At 37.3% G+C, this 22,680-nt stretch overlaps 1 protein-coding gene across 1 annotated transcript in view; it reads right to left on the reverse strand.

The window, feature by feature from the left end:
• SEMA3C (semaphorin 3C) overlaps nucleotides 1–22,680 on the reverse strand; it is a 135,092-nt gene that overhangs the window by 43,032 nt on the left and 69,380 nt on the right. Inside the window, exons 3-9 of the mRNA XM_069978277.1 lie at nucleotides 18,332–18,492; nucleotides 15,201–15,263; nucleotides 10,343–10,462; nucleotides 9,008–9,098; nucleotides 4,862–4,981; nucleotides 2,910–3,052; nucleotides 1,823–1,937 (exon numbers count right to left, since the gene is read on the reverse strand). Coding sequence (XP_069834378.1) covers nucleotides 1,823–1,937; nucleotides 2,910–3,052; nucleotides 4,862–4,981; nucleotides 9,008–9,098; nucleotides 10,343–10,462; nucleotides 15,201–15,263; nucleotides 18,332–18,492 — 813 coding nt within the window. The remainder of the gene's footprint in view (nucleotides 1–1,822; nucleotides 1,938–2,909; nucleotides 3,053–4,861; nucleotides 4,982–9,007; nucleotides 9,099–10,342; nucleotides 10,463–15,200; nucleotides 15,264–18,331; nucleotides 18,493–22,680) is intronic.

The raw sequence follows: 22,680 nt of genomic DNA on the forward strand, positions 1-22,680 counted from the left end.
AAAATTTTTGGTCATATCAAACCAGAAATATTATAATAAAAAGCGATCAAAAAGTCGCATATGCACAAACAAGGTATCGATAGAAAGAACACATCATGGCGCAAAAAATGACACCCCAAACAGACCCATAGACCAAAGGAAAAAAAGCACTATAAGCCTGCGAATGGACTGGTTTTAAAGGAACATATATTTGTTAACAATGGTTTGAATTTTTTACAAGCCATCAAATATATGAAAAGTTATACATGTTACATATCGTTGTAATTGTAACGATTTAAGGAACATATATAACAAGTCAGTTTTACCTCAGGGCTAACGGCGTAAAAAAATACCCCCCAAATAAACATAATACAGGGTTTTTTTTTCAATTTCACCACACATTTTTTTTTCTGGTTTTGCAGTGTACTTTATGAAAAAATTCAGCCTGTCATTGCAAAGTACAATTAGTGGCACAAAAATAATGGCTCATGTGGGTTTCTAGGTGATTCAACTGCTATGGCCTTTTAAGCACAAGGAGGAAAAAAACGGAAGTGCAATAATCGAAATTGGCTCTGTCTTTAAGGGGTTAAGGTCTAAAGTAAAATATTAAATGTACTATGCACAATGCAATGCGGTTTGTGGTATAATTTTATATTTTCATGTTGTGTATCCCACAGTCTTTATATGACTTGAAAAACACTACAAAAAAATGCATGTTACAAACATAACAAAATACCACTAAAAATACTTAAATACACTATAAATACGCTATAAAAAGCCCTGGACATGTATGGTACTTTTTTTAACAATCATTTAAAAATGCAGAAAAAAAGAAATAAAGAGTGAAGGAACCCTCAAGGAATTTATACTGCTGATTGTCAGTAATATTAATTCAAACCATAATTCTATTGTGCTTAGATATACAAAACCTCAAGGAATTTTTTTTTTTTTTTTTTTTTTAAACCTCAGGGTTTTTGGTCTTTCAAATAAAATAAATGATGGTTTTGACTATTTGAAAGTGTAAAACCTGTAATAAAGGCTGATGCACACTGCCACATATGCAAAAACTGGGGTCCCCTTGGTTACGAGTCTCATAATACAGGAATAGCCAGATATCCCTCCTGGATAGGAAACCTGTTGCCTCCCAGGAGGGATATCTGGCTATTCCCGTGTTTTGAGACGTGTTTTGTGACTGAGGCTCCACTGACCCCTGTTTTACATATTCATTTTTTTCAGGGGGCAATGTATCAACGAAGACTTTCAAATGAGTATGGCATTGAATTTTTGTTGCTGATCTCCTTGAACTCAGTGATTGCTGTGTTTTGTTGGTCTACTAATCATTGCCCCCGTTAGCCAGAATCCCACTTCACACTGATGAGGGGCAATACGCCGAAACAGCTATCTGTGGCTGGATGCCTGGCTTTGGCAAACCCTTGTAACACTTTGACACAAAAGGGGTATTTCCCTACTTGTGCCCTAATACTCACAACAGAGTGGGAGCTAAGGGGTTACGTATCATGGTGGTTTGGTGATCTCCACACTGGGAGACACCTTTTAGCAACGAGTTTCCATCCCAGGAGGGATATCTGGCTATTCCTGTGTTTTAAGACTTGTGACTGAGGCTCCAATTTTTTTGCATATTCAAATTTTTTAGGGGGCAATGTATCAATTGAATGAGTACTTCATTAATTTTTTTTCTGATCTCCTTGAGCTCAGCGATTGTTGTTTTACACTACCACATAGCATACCCATACAATATAGAGCTATGTACAAATGCTGAAACCACTATAGAAAATTATACCGTTTTTTTTATGCCAGGAGAAAATAAAAAAAGACAACACACCTAACTCATCAAAATGGGTCTCGGTCCCATCATCGTCCATTACTGAGCACACAAGTCTTGCTTTCAAAAATGTTGTCCACTTGTTAACAAGGCTTCTTTGTCCCCCAATATCATTCTAGAAAAAGAAGACATAATATTTCATGAAAACTGATGGTGGGTTGCAAGAATATGCTTAAAAATATCACAATTTAATAAAGATGTATTCAAAAGAACTGTATGGCATAACCTAGTGTAAATGAGAATATTTACATTATAGCAGCTAACTCTAAGCTAAAAGCTGTTCTTTTTGTCATTTCATTCATCCACATCCTTCTAATAGAACACAGTGTAGCTAATATTATTTTGAAGTCTTAATTGGTGGGGTCTAAACTTTTGAGATGTCATATAAAAAGTCAGAAGACTTTATAAACATTATATGGTATAGTTGCACATAGTTGTCCATATTTTTGTAAAATGATCATAAAAAAGAAAAACGTAAAAATTTACCAGTGATCTGATGGAAAAAAACATTATTTTCTGGCAATGCATTTATTTTCTCTATTTTGGTAATATTCTTTTATTAATATATTTCAGTCAGTATATGTATATTTCAGTCAGTATATTTCAGTCAGTATTGCAACCAAAACCAGGAGTGGATTAAAAACACAGAAAGGCTCTGTTCACACAATGTTGAAATTGAGTGGATGGCCGCCATTTAATGGCAAATATTTGCTGTTATTTTAGAACAACGGCTGTTATATTGAAATAATGGCAGTTATTTACTGTTATATGGCGGCCATCCACTCAATTTCACCATTGTGTTAACAGATCCTGTGTTTTTAATCCACTCCTGGTTTTGGTTGCAATACTGACTGAAATATACTGACTGAAATATTTGTAGTGTGAACCCAGCCTGAATGTAATTAATTTGGACATAGTCCAGATGGAAATAACTAGACATTAAAGAAGAGAGTCATGAACAGCATTAGGTGAACGCATCCATGCCTTCATTCTAGGCATCATCATGAAAAGGAAATGCATTTAGGACAAATGTAATTATTGAACTTCATTATCTGTCACTGCTGTAGATGAAGAAAACAAGTCTTACAGGGCAAACTCTTGCTATCATGGAATGGATTTGCTTGGTGCTTCCACTGTTGTCAGTCAACCTCTCTTTGAGAAAGAAATACACTTTTGCATCATTTGGATCTGTTCCATCTGGCAGGAGCTGAGCATCCACAAAAATGGGTTCTAGAACATAAAATGTTATAGATATTTACAAACATTTGCTTAGTGTGTACTAATTAGGGATGGTCCGAACCGGCTGAGGTTCGGGTTCGTACGAATCCGAACTCTCGGCAATGATTCCCGCTGTCTGCCTGCTCTGTGGAGAGGGTGGATACAGCGGGAGGACCGCCTGGAAAACTGGGATACAGCCATAGCCATAGGCTGTATCCCAGTTTTCCAGGCGGTCCTCCCGCTGTATCCACCCTCTGCACGGAGCGGCCAGACAGCGGGAACCTGATGCCGAGCGTTCAGGTTCATACCAACCTGAACCTCGGCAGGTTCGGACCATCCTTAGTACTAATAGTTACTTATTCATTGTAGGATAAAATCTATCAATGTATTAAAAGCATCATGTAATAAGCGTATCTTGTATCAGTGCAGGCAGCGGGTGCACGTGATACTTTGTGCGTGTAAAGCATTTACCATGCTATAGGCTGATAACTGCTATGGGTTTATGGGCAAATGACCACATGGCAACAGTATAAGTGGTAATAGGGGTTGTCTAGGGAGCAGAAGATAGCTGAAGCCTTCTAATCCCTTGCTCTCACTTCCTCAGGGGCTGGTCTAAGTGGTGATCATTGCATGCTGGCAAACCAATAGCTGCACAATGTAACTGATATTGCGGCAACACTGTAAAGCTATCGGATACCGTGTGTCACAACCCCATGTCTCTAAAAGAGGAGGCTTTAGCAGTCTTTGGCTATGTTTACACTACGTTTAAAAAAGAGGAAAGGCATTCGTTTTTTCTATATAAAAAGACATCTGTTTTTGCAATGATTTAATTGACTTCAATAAAATGCATTGAAGTCAATAGAATGAAGGGCGTCCAATGCACAGTGTATAAAATGACGGACATTGTCTGCGCTGACGTCAAAATAATGATCATGACAATTATTTTTTGGCATCTTTTGTAAACAGCAAACATTATATTTTAGTTGTTCATATACAGATTTTCTGTTTTCTCCGTCCTTTTATGGTTTTTACTATTAAATTCAATGGACTTTTCAATTAAAGACACACCCAAAGGCCAATTAATTCACATAAATTAGAATAATGTACCAACAACCATAATTGCACTGACGGGCAACCAAACAGCAAAATGACGGATGTCATTTCGACCTCAAAATGATAATTATAATTTTCAAACCTGGAGAGGAAAAATGTTGTGTGAACATAGCCTTTCCCTCCCTGACATCCCCTTTAAGCTGTTTGTATTCTTGTTTGGCCTTTAATGATGTAATTTGGCCTATATTTACTGACCCAGCTTCCTCATGAGCATTCCTCCAGTAACCATCTGGTACTTTGTGTCTGAAATTGCCACATTCTTCTAGTTACCGTTCTTGGTCTTGTTAATTCTTTATATAATTTTGTACCTCTAATTCTAACTTGACTTTGACAATTTCCATTTTTTGACAGCTACATTTTTTTCTTTCCAGTGTCATCAGTAACTACAATACATGCCATATGTGAAGAGAACTGGAGGGGCCAATAGGGAAACAATAAGATAGAAAATAGTTGTCTTTACTTAAATGTAGTTGTAGTAAATGTAGTTGTCTTTACAAAAATGTAATGCAAAAATTCTTTGATATTTTTTGGTGAGACTTTTTTTCATAATAACACTTCTGCCCCTCTTTACCTTTGTGCAGACATGTCTTATTGTAAACCGTACATGATGTGTTGAAAATTTCACACCGTGAAAAATCACAGTAGTAAATCTAAAGTGACACGTAACAATAGCATTTATGATGGGCTTAAAATGCCAAAGAACCTTACCGCTTAACCACTTGGAGTTGTGCTGATCCGTTCTCACTGGATTATGTTTTGTAAGGCTACGGAAAATGGCCGAGTCAGTGCCCATGAAATCGATATACATTCCAGAAAAGAGCTCTTCATCTACAGAATAGCACATGGTGGAAAAGAAATATCATAAACAAGTTGGAACATGTTAGTGATTTACAATACACAACAATGTATCCTCCATGTCATAAATCATCCGAAAGCCATACTATTTATCTAGATTATATGCAACAGACACTTTTCCCTTAAGAAAACCCAGTCTATGATTATAAGAAAAAGCAGTGTTTGTAGGAGTATTGCTGCAGGTCTCAAACTTTCAATTACTGTTTAATGCTGGTCATTTGTTTTATGACATAATAATGTTCAGTCATGTAAATGACTACATTTATCTGTGGATATTACCATGGGGCACTGGTCTTACTCATTAGTTTCAGCCATGCAGGCACAATTCATATTAGATAATAGTCCTACTGTGCAAATATATATTATATATAATATAGAAATATTTGGACAGTGACACAATTTTCGCGAGTTGAGCTCTGCATACCACCGCATTGTATTTGAAATGAAAGTGCAGATTGTAGCGTTTAATTTAAAGGGTTAAACAAAAATATCTGATCGAAAATGTAGGAATTGTACACATTTCTTTACAAACACTCCACATTTTAGGAGCTCAAAAGTAATTGGACAAATAAACATAACCCAAACAAAATAGTTTTTTTTTCAATATTTTGTTGCGAATCCTTTGGAGGTAATCACTGCCTTAAGTCTGGAACCCATGGACATCACCAAACGCTGGGTTTTCTCCTTCTTAATGCTTTGCCAGGCCTTTACAGCCGCAGCCTTCAGGTCTTGCTTGTTTGTGGGTCTTTCTGTCTTAAGTCTGGATTTGAGCAAGTGAAATGCATGCTCAATTGGGTTAAGATCTGGTGATTGACTTGGCCATTGCAGAATGTTCCACTTTTTTGCACTCATGAACTCCTGGGTAGCTTTGGCTGTATGCTTGGGGTCATTGTCCATCTGTACTATTAAGCGCCGTCCGATCAACTTTGCAGCATTTGGCTGAATCTGGGCTGAAAGTATATCCCGGTACACTTCAGAATTCATCCGGCTACTCTTGTCTGCTGTTATGTCATCAATAAACACAAGTGACACAGTGCCATTGAAAGCCATGCATGCCCATGCCATCACATTGCCTCCACCATGTTTTACAGAGGATGTGGTGTGCCTTGGATCATGTGCCGTTCCCTTTCTTCTTCAAACTTTTTTCTTCCTCTCATTCTGATACAGGTTGATCTTTGTCTCATCTGTCCATAGAATACTTTTCCAGAACTGAGCTGGCTTCTTGAGGTGTTTTTCGGCAAATTTAACTCTGGCTGTCTATTTTTGGAATTGATGAATGGTTTGCATCTAGATGTGAACCCTTTGGGGAAGATTTATCAAAGGGTGTAAAATTTAGACTGGTGCAAACTGCCCACAGCAACCAATCACAGCTCAGCTTTTCTTTCAGCACTGCCTAAAGCTGAGCTATGATTGGTTGCTGTGGGTAGTTTGCACCAGTCTAAATTTTACACCCTTTGATAAATCTCCCCCTTTGTATTTACTTTCATGGAGTCTTCTCTTTACTGTTGACTTAGAGACAGATCCACCTACTTCCCTGAGAGTGTTCTGGACTTCAGTTGATGTTGTGAACGGGTTCTTCTTCACCAAAGTATGCGGCGATCATCCACCACTGTTGTCTTCCGTGGACGCCCAGGCCTTTTTGAGTTCCCAAGCTCACCAGTCAATTCCTTTTTTCTCAGAATGTACCCGACTGTTGATTTTGCTACTCCAAGCATGTCTGCTATCTCTCTGATGGATTTTTTCTTTTTTCTTTTTTTTCAGCCTCAGGATGTTCTGCTTCACTTCAATTAAGAGTTCCTTTAACTGCATGTTGTCTGGTCACAGCAACAGCTTCCAAATGCAAAACCACACACCTGGAATCAACCCCAGACCTTTTAACTACTTCATTGATTACAGGTTAACGAGGGAGACGCCTTCAGAGTTAATTGCAGCCCTTAGAGTCCATTGTCCAATTACTTTTGGTCCCTTGAAAAAGAGGAGGCTATGCATTACAGAGCTATGATTCCTAAACCCTTTCTCCGATTTAGATGTGGAAACTCTCATATTGCAGCTGGGAGTGTGCACTTTCAGCCCATATTATATATATAATTGTATTTCTGAAAATGTTTTTGTAAACAGCTAAAACAACAAAACTTGTGTCACTGTCCAAATATTTCTGGCCCTAACTGTGTGTGTGTGTGTGTGTGTGTGTGTGTGTATGTGTATGTGTGTATGTGTGTATATATATATATATATATATATATATATATATATATATATATATCACTGCTAACATTTTATAACATAACTAAGCAGACTATCTTTTCACATGTGCAGTCTGGAGTCTGAACTTTTGTACCCATTTTTAAGTCCAGGAATAATATAAGATTAATCTGTCTATAAACATGAGCCGAGTATTACTTGTCTTCAAACAGGCGTCTCATTTGTTCCAAACACTATTAGTGTCACTCAGAAATGAGAAGACAAGCCCTATTTACACCTATCACACAATGTGAAAAGGGTGAGACAGTTTCTATATAATCTGTACCCGTTTTGCGCTATTGTCTTGCATCTTATGATTATTGTTAAAAAACAATCTTGGCAAAGTCCATAGAATCTGTTGTTATTCCATTATGCTATAGCCCCATTCATTTTATCAGAAGGAACAGATATATTTGGTCACAGTGCCATGATGTATTTCTGGTATGGACAAAGTAAATTAATGAAAAATCTGTTTGCTAGACCACCTATATAGGCTATCTCCAGGCAGAATTGAAAATAACTTCTCTCCAGCTTGACAACCTTTGGGGTGCAGAGTATTGAGAATCAGAGGGAGGCATGTGGCTACTGCATCTCTCGTCTCCTATTTTGGCTGCAACTGCAGGATAGTATGAACACTGATTATGGTAAAAGTGACAACATCTATAGCAATGACAGCTGGGGTCCTGTAGCTGTTGCACTACAACTCCCAGCATACCATGTGCCTATGAAGGTGCACATATTGTGGAAGGAAAATCACAGGTAGGATTCCATAGATCTACAATATCCATACAAATCGTTTTGAATTAGGACATAACCCATCTTACATTACTGTGATAAATACTAGTGTGCTGAATGATTGCAGGAAGCCATCCAAATCTGACAACAACTATTTCGACTAAGCATGTACTATCATTTAACCTGTGGCAATTTCTGAGGAATCTCTTGCCCTAAGATGCCCAGGTATTACGGTTTCGTAATATAAATTCAAACAACATATGCATTAAATGTCACACCTAAATAAAAGAGTATGGCAAAATGTGAGACATCTATTCTTAGCTATAACATGGACACGATACATTGAGGTACAGAACATATCCTGAGGCTGTATGGTTCTCAATGTCTGTGCAAAATTAGTATTTAGACTAAATAATACATTTAAGAGCTGATACCTCAACATATCTTTTGCATGTGCTCGTCTAGTAATGTTATATTCACCTGAGCCTTGGGACTGTGTAGAGCTGGTATGTAACACTGTACCACATATGGGTGGATAATGGTTTGTGCATCGTTTTATTTGATAACAGTATGGTAATTATATATGAGCTTGGTATGGCAGAATCACTTTTCGAACCCTATTTACCCATGCTTACACATATACATACACACGAGAAAATCCTGCACATGCAATGTGTGTCATGGGGCAAAGTGTGTGTGTGTGTGTGTGTGTGTGGGGGGCTATATATAACAACTTTTTTAATTTGCTATATACAGAATAAGTATTAAATATTCCCATTGTGGTGGCCCTATTCTCTGGTACATTCTCATGTCACTAGGCACTGCTAGAATCATCCTCAAGCGTTTATCCTTCAAATGAAGCAGCTATATGGCCTCTCATATGTGGTACTACTTGTGTTTTTTGGCCATTGGTAATTGTCTTAGATTTTGATGTAATTACACATAAAATAACCTAGGTGCCTGTGCATGAAAACCTAAGAATATGTCAATTGGTATGAATGTACACATGATATAAATACTTACTGATCATAACAGAAACAGTGTTCACTTTCGGATTAAAAGAACAGCGCCCTTTTCCAGATTCATTCTTGGAATCAAGTACAAATGTTTGATCCTGGAAAATAATAGAAAATGTGTTACTGGACTAAGGACCAGTCAGGGAGGTTCCAATTAAACTCAATAAGAAAAGAGCTGTATAACTACTTTTTAATTTTTATCTTGACTTTGAGCACAAATAGCCATACAGCAATGATCGGCTGAATCAGTACATGGAAATCCCTCAAGAATTAACTTAACGTCACTGAATTACAACACCATTTGCTACTTTGTAGAGAACAAATCTGCAGCACATGCTCTTAAATAGGCTTTTGTTCATGAAATTATGAATAGCGTCTTTGATTTTTAGCGTGACTGTGCAGAAAGAATGCTTCCTGTGACCTTTCATGAAGTACATTCTCGCAGAAGGCAGACTGGTAAATGCCTCCAATGTCTCCTAATGGAAGACATCATTATTTAACCAAGCAGTAGGTATTTTTTTGTATAGTAGTGGGTAAGGTTGATTTCCCTGTTCTCAGTGTGTCTATATATTAAGTTGTATAATGGTCTATTTATTAAATTGTAGTAACACTTGTAGTCTACTGTATATTGCTTTTCCTGCACTACCATTGATATCTGTCTACCCCACAACTATATATATTTTGTGTACATCCAAACAGTTTCTGCTCACATGTGTTCACAAGTTCAAATCAACCCTAGGGCAATATTTGGACAATGCAATTTCTGTGTGATTTTTTTTCTGGGTACTGAGTGGACTTATATCTGGGGTAGAAAGAGAGACTGTGCAGCGCCACAGAATATGTTGTCATTATATAAGCAATGGTGAATAAATTAGATAAAGGTATCAAATCAGACATTTATAACAGTTATTTATGGTTCAACTGCTATAATGCAGCAAAAACCTTTCACTTAATATCATAAATCACTAAAATGTATGAGTATATTTTGAAGAAAAGCATATAGGATCACATAGAATATATAATGACTATATATTGATAATAATATAGCAAAAGGTCTAATTTTAATCCAAGCTTATATGATCATGAGCTCTAGAACTTGGGCAGAACTTTTAAGGATATGAAAGTCAGTTTTGGATCAGTATAATATCCCTATGATGTGTTCAGTTATCATCACTAGACCCATGATCAGACTAGGAATATGAATGCTAAAATGCAACTGCATTAAGCTTGTCCAAAAATAAGTGGTTTTATTTTGTATACATGCTTCTGGCAAAATCCTAAAAACATACATGTCCTTATTTAAATGAACAATATAGTAAGGGAAACATAACATGTACCACACCTCAGACCTGCGGCCCCGGTTCACATATGTACAAATAGGACTGAAGGCTCCACTTCCACAAATGTACAAATGAGTTCGGTTGAAGCTTTGAATAACACGTACAAAATTGCCACAGCCATGCTGAAAGAACGAGAAGAAATGTAATTCACACAATTGTATTGAATATATAGTGCATTCTTTACAGGGGGTGTATGATCAAAAATAGCCCCACCCTCTTGAAGTTTTTCTTGTTAGTCAGTTTGTCACCCCCTGTCTGTCTCCTAATTGCGGGTTATTACAATTCTTGAAGTGACCGAGGATACAAAGGTCTGCAACTATGTCCTTACCTCTGAAACGGGATGAAAATGCTCCAACTTAGGACTCACACGATACAATAGACTTCGGCACACTACCGCTCACTTTCCCGCATGAATGTTGGAGTCGCAATCAGTTATACATCAGTTCTGATTGTAATATGTCATGTTATATCACTTAGCCTCAATTAAGCTGTTACCTTTCTTCATATACTTTGCTGTATTATGTCAGACAGTTATGTGTTTATATAAATTGCTAAACTAAAATAAAGAATACTTTTTTTTTACTGTCTATATAATTAATAAATTTAATTACTGCATTAAATAGGCTGCCAATTTATTTTAAAGTGACTGTACCACCAGGCCCAGGCTGAAGCACTGGAGGCGGCCGTCCCACCCTTAGTGGGAAGAAACTCCAGCCCCTCCATGACGTGACTCCATGAGAATCAATGGAACCCTATCATAGAGGGACTAGGGTTTCCTCCCACTAAGGGTGGGTCGGCCCGCCTCCAGTGCTTCAGCCTGGGCCTGGTGGTACATTCACTTTAAACACTGTTAAAACAGGTTAAAGAGTACCTGTCAAGAAAGATAACTTTGGACTTGGTTATTAGGCATGTCAAACATTATTGATCACAGCGAGTGTCACTGCTGAAGGAAGTATGCCATTCACGTAAATAACACTCATTACAAAGTTTTAGAAGTTAAAACTTAAAAGTTAAACGCCGCACTACCCCTTTAAGCTGTTCTCCCTAAAATTAATGTACTTGCTTATTTTTAACCTATTTTTAATATTAATATTTACACACCCTCTTTTTCGGCCATTTGACGCCCATTATGTTGAGGCCAAATAATGTCCATTATTTTACAATGACACCTGTGACAGCACAAATAATGGCCGTCATTGTACAATAACGCCCGTTATATAGCCTCAAAATGACGGCTGACCTAAATGACGTTCACAACCTACCTATTTATATTACATGTCTCTGTTAAATGCTTTAAATACACACTAGTATACTGAATCATTTTAGCTCATTAATACCCTATTACTGCCTGTAGGCCATTGCATATAACTATTTACCTATTAGTTATTCATACTCGGACTATTTGAATCTGTTAATAGCCATCAAGTACCTTTGTGTTATTAAACTACTGATGGTTTACAGATTTTGTCTATACAGCATGGAGTTCAAATAAATGAAAACATAAGTGATACCACCAAAATGGTAATGGAAAACGCTGGGCATCTCTCTTTGTCATTCCTCACTGATCTCAGAAACCTAAAATATCTACACACAGCCAGCCAATATACTGTAAGGTGCAATTTTGAGGACGTATTCTGCCAGTTTGTCAGTGACCACATAGTGAATAGCCCCCCCCCCCCCCCATAACTATTTAAACATTAATGCATGATAAATAGCATCATTTTATTCATGACCACTCTGCTAAATTTCATGAGTAATTTGTGAATTAGTTCAGGCAGGAAATTGCTCACATTAGAGTCACTCTTCCTACTTATACTCGCCCTTCTACATCATGTTTTACAGGAAACTATTTAAATATTCACCTGGATAACTCAAGCTTTATTCACTAAGAAAGATTTTTTTTTTTTTAGTTTATAGTAAAATGTTTTAAAAGAAAAAAACAAAAGAACTATTTCTTCTTTTCCAATCTGAATACAATACTTTGGTTATGGCTGCCAATAACAAGTTCTACATTAGAAAACAGGTAAGGTACTTTAAGAGGAGGAAACATTGCAGGCCGGAATTACTGGGGACTTCCAGTGTTATGTCAAGCAGGTATTAGTAATAGCAGACAAGTTTACATTGCTTCACTGAAGTTAAACAGTAATGACTTGAACTGGACATTACGGTAATATGAGCTAAGCTGTTTGCTATTACTAACACTGCGCTAGTAAAATCTATTCTTTATAGGGACATAAAACCTTAACAGTTTATCCTCTTTTTTTCCCATGTAAAAAAAAAGTACCTTGCCTATGCAGAGTTCTGCAAAGCTGGTTTTATGTTTTAGGTGTTCCTGTCATTAGATTAAACTTTTCATATGTCACAGAGACATGTCAAAAGTTTTGATCAGATGAAGTCTGAGTGTTAAGACCACAACGCCAGAAGAAGTCCAGGCGCATCGTGTTCTCTCTTGGCTCTGTGATATGTGACCTGCACAGCCACATAATGTTATTCTGAGCGGGTGACCAGGCTTGACAAACGCAGAACAGGAAGAGGAATGCATGAAAGTGTGGAAATTTTTTGGCTCGTTCTCCTGATCGGTTGAACACTCAGACCCCGACTGATCAAAACTTTTGCCATGTCTCTCGGTTTTTGACTGTATTTTAGCCATGGCACCTGCATAGTAAAAGTTTAGCTTCCTGGTTGATGTTTTGAGATGTCACTTCAATATCTATATAATTTTTTTTCATTATAAAGTCCTTTATTTTGTGAAGTGCATCAGGGGGCACTATAGCCCTCCCACAACATGATACTGAAAAAACTGCTTGTGTCATGTGCATAGTATTATTATAGTTTCCTGAAAATGAATATGCAGATAGGGATAGGTTTTAATGCCTTCAGTGTAAGTGTAAACCTATGACTTCACCTGTATAAAACATACAGATCAGGGTCTTTCTGTGACCAGCTTCCAAACATTTACATTTGCATAGCATTTTCATTAGGTGTCACTGAGATTTATCACTTCTGCTACCGAACTGATTTTTTTTATTTGGCTGTAACAACAGCAGCCCTTGACTTTAAATTATTGGGAGGCCATAAACATGCCAATGCAATTACTGCTGTCAATGAATACAACTACAAACTTGTTACAGTCCTGAGCAACATATACATTTAGAAAGCATGCGTTTTAACATTTACCTTGACAGTAGCACACAGCTGTATTTTCTTTTGTACATGCAGGCTATGTTTCCACTTCAGGAACATATCGGGTAAAAGCGTCCGTCTTGTTAAATGGACAGCCGCTAATAATGATCATGATCTTTATTAGCGGCCATCTATTAAACTAGATGGCCGTGTTCCCCTGTTATGCCCCCAAAGTGGGAACATAGCCTTAGATGTGCATGGGGCCAGTTCTGTAACTATGGAGACCCATTTTTTAGCAAGTGGTGGGGAGGATAAAACAAATAACGTGCTCTTGCGTGGCCCTCTCCAGCTTTGGTGGCCACATACCGCCACTCCAGTCCCCTGATCCCTGCTCACTTCCTGGTCTGAGCGGGGGCCGGGGTCATGACATGTGAGGTCCACTCAGCTAGTCAGTGGCCAAGGCGGGACCCCACTTTGGAAATTTGCAAATTAGGGGTTTTGGTGCAATGGGGGTGGGACTGCCACTATTTGTACACTGATCTGTCCCTCCTCATTGATATAGAGGTTATACTCTGCAGTGCACTCCGGCATTCATCTCTGAAGAGCGCTGTATGGATATTTATAAGGGGGGCTGGCGGGCAGATTAGTGCAGTAGGGTAATAGTCCTGCCCCCAGTGCACTACGCTGACTAATTTGCCTAATAATGTAAAGATTTCCTAAAAATGGCTCTGAGGATGAAGGTAAGAAAATTCTGATCATTCTCAGCATTCTGTGTGCTTTGGGAACAAAACAACAGGTTAGACTTCTTACTTGCTGTTAGTGTCCCTTTAAAACACATTGTATGAGAAGAAATATGAGCTCATCATGAATTTTCAATTGACAGATACATTTTTCATCTTAGATTAGACATACTGGCATTACATCAACCACACTGGCATTGGGTATAAGATACAGAATGTCTAATCATGTTAATATTGATGATATATTGTAGTAAGAACAAATTTTCATAGCTTAAAGTTTTAATGGTGGGAGATCCTAGAACACAGAGGGAAGATCACCAATCTTGCACAGTGTATGGAGCTGAATGAGGCTGACCAACGCTCATATGCATTTAGCCTTACAGAACTGAACATGCAGTAAAAGGACAGACTGACAGTAAAGGGAAAATAATAATACAGTTATTGTACAGAAATATAAAGTGTTTTCCATCTGTTTAGCTGTATCATGACTATACTTATGACATGTGTCCTTGATAAAAGATTTGCCATTTATCATACATCCATTTATGTAAAAACATCTTGTCTCTGCAGGGAGACATCCTGAGCTGCTATAACAAATGAGGACACCTACTAATGGAAAATATTTGCTTTCCGCTCTTGCTGACTCTTGAAGTAGCAGTTTTTAGAACACAGTGTATCTTGCATGTTATAGCAGTAACATAAAATGTGTTAACATGCATACCTATCAATATTCATAAGGATTAGGATACATTTTATGAGAAATAATTTAGGAATTAAAAAATGCCATCTGCTTCGCCTGATATATGTACATATTAATTAACCAATTATGTGTTTAAAACTGGATTAAAACCCACAGGTTGTTCTTTGGAAATTTGTGTGCAAATGCTATCACTCCACAGGGGATAACTAGTGAAAACTACACCCTTTATGTAATTTTCCTTTGGCTGCTCCGGCCTCAACCTGACTCACAGGACAAGTATTTTCCTCACTGACTTACTGTGGGATCTTTGCCAGCCATCTTGCACTCTTCAACTTTATTTGTAGAAGCCGGCCAGAAAACCTGATTGCGATTGAAAAAGAAAGAACACACACAATATTATTATACAAAAATACACAGTGTTAAAAAAAAAAATAATAATAATAATTATATATACATATATATATATATATATGTCTTGTTGCAACTTGGTATAACTTTTTTAATATTTTGAGAACTACATATAAAATGAATGTGTTAAAATCTTCATTAAGCCTTGTTCTTGATGTCTTTATCTATATGGTCTGTATGACGAAGCCAAAGATAATCTATTGACCTTTTCACATGGTCATATAGTATATGTACATTTTTGAGACATGTCCCATTTGATAATAGGACCTCCAATAAAGAAAAACTATACAATGCAATACAGAACAACAAATATTAGCAGTTTTGAATCCACTGTATTCATTAAGGGAGCCCTCTCTTCAGTGACGGATGGTGAGTTACGCATCTTCATGTACACATGCCTGCCACCAGTCACTGGTGAGACTGGCAGGGGAGGAAGTTAAACCTTGTTTATTACCTAACTAACTAATGACACTCAGACCTTTTCAGCAAATTCATTCTTCAGTGTAGATTTAGCTTGATCCTAATCTATTATATCTGTTTTTCTCTATAGCTGCATTCTTCTGCAATGTTTAAAACCTTCTAGCATTGTTTAGTGGCTCATCTGTGTCATCTTTACAGCAACCACTTTAGAGTAAGGCTGGATCTACATTACGTTTTTGCAATCCGTTTTTTTTCAGAAAACAGATGAAAAATGGATGGAAAAAACGCATGCATTTGTGTGCATCCGTTTTTCCATTGACTTCCATTGTAAAAAGAAGGGATAAAAAATAAGATTGTAAAAATGTAGTGTGAACCCAGCCGTATACGATTAAAACAAACAAACAAACAAAAAATATCCAACTCCCTGACTGTATTGTAGGAGCTCACCTAAGCGATTGTGGGCGACGACTATTTTGAAGTATTAGAAAGTTGTATAACTTCATCAAACATTGATTAAGATTACATACAATTAGATTTATATCTTCAGCCACTTCTCATTTATTAAAAATAGATGACAAAAAAATAAAGACAAAATATAAAAATATGATATCATAGAATTTATAGGCAATATAAAATGATATAATACCACCAAGAGCAAATGAATCCAAAAACATCAATTAAGCCTTTACTGATTACATTGTATTCTATTGTGCGTTATTCTTAGTCCCTTGCTGTATTTGTACTACATTAAACACTGCGATCACTATGCATGACTGCAGGACCGTGGCTGCCTGTTATTATGCCCGGGTCTGGGGACAGTAATGTGTGCAGGGCCAATTGCATTGAAACGGCCCTGCACACATTAAAACCCCTTCACAGTCAGGAACTTTTATATACATTCCTGTTGCACGGGGCAGGAACGTAGACAGCTGTATGGCTGACGTGAAGGGGTTAAGGAAATCTACATATAATCACGTGAACAGTAAGTATTTAAGACTGCATCATAGTTACTATCTGTATCAATAAATACTTGATGCAGTCATAAATACTTACTGTTCACAGGATTATACAGTATATAGATATGTCTTATGACTGAGTATTTCTAGTGGTTTAATGAATCATGGCAAAGGAGATTACTGGGCATCATATCCCAATTGCTATATAGTGATTGAGTTTTGTTCTAAAAAAATATCTGTATGGCTACTTTATAGCTGAATATATGCTTAAGGTCCACTATGTCTTTAAGGCTATGTGCACACTCTGTAAGAAATAGGCCGTTCCATGACCCGGCCGGGTCACGGAAGAGCCGCTCTCTGAAAAGATCATTAAGACTGCAGTACGGACCTGATGATCTTTTTGGCCGCAGGGTTCTGATGCGGGCACATCAGTGCGTGCCCACATCAGAACTTCCCACAGCACACAATGGAGCGTGCGGCCGGAGCCGCTCGGTCCACAGTGTGCACTGACAGGGTTTTCTGCTGCCAATATTCACTGAATAGTCAGTCAGTTTTTGTCAGTTTTTTGCTGAGCCGCTAGGGATCTCTGCCGCAGCCTATACACATGGTACGGGAACCCATAGACTGAGAGATAACATATTTTTTCGTAATAATCACAGCTGTTGTACAACGGCCATGATTTTACGAAAATTTTCGTTGTGTGAACATAGCCTAATTGTGTAAAAATACAGTATGGGGGAAAGAAGAACCCACAAAAAGAATACAATGTAATCATTGTTTGTTTTCATATTTTGTCCTCCACCCTGAGCAATTTTACCTCATAACGCCTTTACATTTTTTCAACATCTTAGTGTGTCAATCACTAAATATTCCAATGATGGACACATGAGCATACCATACCATCTGTATTATCTAACCACATACCATCTTTTTATCATGCTACTTTGCAGAACCTACAAAACAATAGTGCATTATCCATGTAATATTAATATAAAATGGTCCAACTCCTTGGCTGAAGCCTCTAATACCATGAAATCACTAAAACAGAGCAACCACTTGTGTAACACTATAATGTATACATCTGAAACACTCTCGCTTCATAAATCTTCAAAAGGGAGAGGCACTTACTGAAACCTGGTGCAAGTGCTCATTTAGCCATGAAATATAGCAGTCTGCATCAATGAAGGAGCTCTTTGTTCCCTTTTTTTTTTATATATATTTTCTATTACTCATTATTCAATGAACAGAAATAATTTTAGAATAAACGTAATAAACAATCATATATAAGCAGATTCTGCTACTACCTTTTTTAAGTACAGTACTTAGTAAAATGTGACATACTCTACCGGTAATACAAGTACTGTACTGTGCTCTATGTTTTCTACTGCTATACTGCTATTTATCTGGCCCAGGAGGAGCTGCTTCTCTGGACACCAGATGAGGCTAGTTATGTGCACCACACTGAGTGACCTGAAGAACATAGAAAGTGATATACAGTACCACCTTTTAGCAGGTCTATTTCTCATGCCTAAGGAGCAGCTTTTGAGTGGACATTTTGGAGAACTGAGCAACAATTTGTGGTTTCTGAGATTACATGTAGCCATAAAGGGATGGGTGCATGCAGAATGTAAATTATTCACTTACAATCAGAGGATTGTGACTTATGTTGTTAATGTTCAGGGACAGAATATGATCTTTGCTGCCCACATAGATTCTGTCCTGGTCTTCATCCATTAGCAAAATCCTGTAGTCCAGGGGGCTCTGTGATATACTGTAAAACTCAGATGTCCTTGTTTGTTGAAGCTCTGAAAGAATAGAGAAAGATACAAATATTGTAAATATTTACACTGGCAAAATAAAAATTGAAAAAAAAAAACATCTAAATCAATTCCGTATGCTGCATGTTGTTTACACACCAACCTAATATTGGCCTCTAGCAATGCTTCATCCAAGTGTGAGAGATTACTTGTTGTTTTCACGTCAACATTTTCTTCTTTCCCCTTTGTCAGCTCTCAGCCCTCTTATCAGCATTGATCACTTTTTATTCTCTGATCATATGGCCATCACACACTCTCATAGTCTCATCTCTACAACCTAAATGACTGGAGTTTAACTTAAGAAGGACCTACCCTTCTTATTTTTAAAACAAATATAATCATTGATTCTAATGCCCTTCTAATTCTAATAAACTTTTATCAGCAAAATTCACTGTGAATAATATCATTGAACAACGCAAACAAACATGTTTGCCAAATGTTATCCTTCCGTATTTCTTTTTTTTTCTTTAAACTCAGTAACACACCTTGTCAGACTCTTGTCTGAGCTCTTCGCAATCCATCGGGCACTTTTGTCCCCTGCATAACGGTTCCAGGGAATCCGCTGCTACAGTATCTCTGACTGAAAAGCAGAACGTTTGCTCTGGCTACAGTAAGTTAGATAACTATGATGGCAGCCGTATTGCAATATACTCAACGATATTGGGAAACTGTATAGACAATACCATTGTATTATTTTTGGAGAGGCCTACCTATTAAATGGAAAATACTATACCCTGTAATCCAACTCAATACTGGATACTTCATGTGGTCAAGTGAGTTTACCGATCAGACCACACAAATAAGCTGTCAATTAGAATTTCCATGGCCAGATTTATGTAGTGAACAGGGACTGAAATAGTTGAATGCATTCACTAGTGGCTGCTCCCATTTACTGTATGTAACTTTACATGATGACAGCACAACTCAAGAATGCTCAAGTCTGATTATTCAGCATTTGAATACCAGTGGCTGAAGAAGTCAGATGCAGCCCTAGGTAGTCCTGGAAAACATGAATACAGCTATAGGCTGTTGTGCTCATCTTTAGAAATCAGAAAATTACCAACTGTTTAAATCAATAATTGTTGTCTGAAAATATTTGCATCGTTCCATTAATACTATAACTGAACATGCACATCAAGTGAACTAAATGGGCCAAAGAAAGCATGATATAGCCGTCACTTGGGGCACACCTGCTACTTCACTTTCCTCCCTGCATGTGATTTTGCAATAAACGAACTGAGAAAGGCCGAATAGTGGTCGCCATGCACTTTATTCTCTGTGTTTGAGCTATATGGACATTTAATCAAATATCTATTAAAAGGCTGTTACTGCAGGAAAAGCAGCTACAGAAGATATGTTACAGAACTGCCTAACTTTCTGGAGCTTCTTTAGACCACACAGTAGATTCCTCTTTGTACTTGGAGCTGTTCTCAACACTTCAGCCAGGCCTGGTTTCTGTTATGTCCAAACTTTTCTTTCAGTTCTTCAGTGATTTTTCCATCTTGTATATTATGTAAATAGGATGAGCACCCTGGTCTTTGACATTTAGCAATATGTTTGGGTTTGTAGATTGACAATAAACTTTAAACAAAAATTTTAGATAAAAAAAAAGTCAAATTGTCATTTTTAAGCAAAAAAACACTGAGTGAATAGCAACTTCAATACACAGCTATGGTAATTCTTATTTGTGGGGTCTTTAGAACATGCTTGACTTTTAACAGCAAACTTAATCAAAAAATTTATTACAGAAAATACCAAAATGTCCACCACAGAGGGAAGGAAGGGGTGGTGTAAGTGAGCGGGGGAGGCTGGTGAATTATGGGGGTGGAGGAGTGCAGCTCTGCAGCTCAGGGCATCGCCCATGCCACTATGATACCCTTCAAGGTCAGGCAAACACATTTTTTCACTGTCTATCTGTGAGCATACTGATACATGGGTATATGCTTTCTAAGTATAAAGTATTTTGTGGTAAAAACTGAATGGGATCCCATCAGCATGAAGAATGGAAGTCTTCCATCAAGCATGGGCCACAAATTCACGCATGAACTACATACAAGCCAAACGAGATTCAAACTAGATGGTTAAATTGCCCAAGAATCTTTTTTTTTTCTAGTTTTGGGAAGTGACAATTTTTTTTATCTCTACTGACGGGTCTTTTAGATCAGGATGTATAGGGTTGTACAGTACCATGTAAAATAATGCTTTAAAAAGCGATGCTTATCAAGCTCTCAGCAATGGATTATAAACTGAAATATTAAGGTCCGGTATTCCTACACATTTCCAGTTCTGGGTAACCACAACTTTAATATGCATCTCCTCAGCAGCTGTGAAAGATTAGGCTTTCCTTCCTGGTATTCTGCTCTAGTCTTTCTGCCAGTAGAGAGAGCTGAACTATAGCTGACTGTCTTAGCACTGGAAACATGTGACTATTACTCTCCAGAAAGTGATATATTTGTAACATTTTTTGTGTTCAGGTGCACAGATTTTACAGTGCAAATAATCTGTAAGTTATTTAGCATTATGTCTAAGATCTAGCTGCAACAACCATGACTACTAGCGGCCTTCCAGCAGCCTTTTCACAAGCCAGTATTAGAGGGGTTGTATTATAAGTGATCCTCTTAGTTTGCTCACAGTTCTGTGATATCTATATGCCCTAATAGGGCAAACATTATAGGGAATATCTTTATGACAATCCCTATAATAAAATATTCTCCATGCTTAGTTACTAACTGAGACCGAACACAGTAAGTATATGGCACAGAAGCGTATCACAATTTGGAAAATGTCACTTTTATTCATTATTTTTAAATAAGTATAAAAAATGCCACAAAAAAACATATCACTAAACGCCTAAAAATATAGGTAGTGTTCTGGGGTCAAATAAGGATGTCCCAACAGCGTCCAAGTAATAAACACAGAAAGTCCCAGTCAACTGCATGCTCACTGCGAAGGCAGTCATGTGATTGACGGAAGCATTGAACCGTAAGACTCTGTACTGACCAGAACGTCCTGTGTTTAGGCTCTTTTTTCTTAACCAGCACAAGACTAAAAAGCTGCATTCAGGAGACTGGACCTGGATACAAGTAAGTATAGGTTTGTTTGAAAGCATGATAACAAAAAAAAGATATAAATATTAATGAAAATTGCAAAATGCTTTATATCACATCCCCTGTGAATTTTAAGTTATAACGCCAGTGACACTAAAGTATAAACTTTTGTGTTATGTGTAGTGATTGTCCTCGGTTTTATTAAAGGGGTACTCTGGAGATAGCAAAAAATATTTTTTATGTTGCTTATACACTGCTTTAACTAATTTAATAACTGTATTACTGTCACTTCTGTCGGCAACTGCGGGCATGTGATTATTGATACCATGCCTTATTTTCTGTATACAGTATAGTTGGAGACAGCTCCACCAAATGTGAGTTAGGCTATGTTTACATGACAGTAGGCATAATAAGAATACTGATTAACAGCTGTGCAAACTGAACATCGGATTTCTGCTCTACAAATACACTTTATGTAACTATCTGACGTGTGAACGACCCACAATTTCTTTCCGGCATCTTCAGCAAATATCAAAGATACTAAGATTTATAGTGTGGCAAAATACAAGTGTTTTACACCATCTTGTGCAAAATGTCCTTCCATTTCAAGCATCTAAAGAAAGCCATGAAATTTAGCCTAGACAAAATAAAATTAAATTTGAATGAGACAATTGTAAAGTTTGCCCACCTTTTGGTTAGGTGTAATAGTCTACATAATAGAAATACTAAGAAGTATTCATTGTGCTATATCATGTTTCTGATTAAAAATTTTATGTTGGAACCATGTCTGCATCAGGAGGTGTCTTATCCAAAAAAAGGTAGCAATATTTATATGCATTAAGACTGGGGCTATGCAACAATTCCAAGTCATGTTATTCCATCAATCATACAAGTAAGTGCCCGCAGCCTCAACTTCACAGGCCTATGGCATCACATCCCTGCATCTGCATTAATATTGGAAGTGGAAGGAAGGTAAGTGTATATTATTGTTCTTATTTACATCCTCCCAGATAGATCTAAAATAAGGCCTACCCAGACAATCCTTTTTTTTTAGGTCTCCCCTTTATTTGGGTTTATACAGTATAAGGCTATGTTCAAACTACGTATATTTGAGGCTGTATGTTTGAGG

The sequence above is a fragment of the Dendropsophus ebraccatus genome, chromosome 1 (assembly GCF_027789765.1).
Source record: "Dendropsophus ebraccatus isolate aDenEbr1 chromosome 1, aDenEbr1.pat, whole genome shotgun sequence".
NCBI classification, from domain to species: domain Eukaryota; kingdom Metazoa; phylum Chordata; class Amphibia; order Anura; family Hylidae; genus Dendropsophus; species Dendropsophus ebraccatus.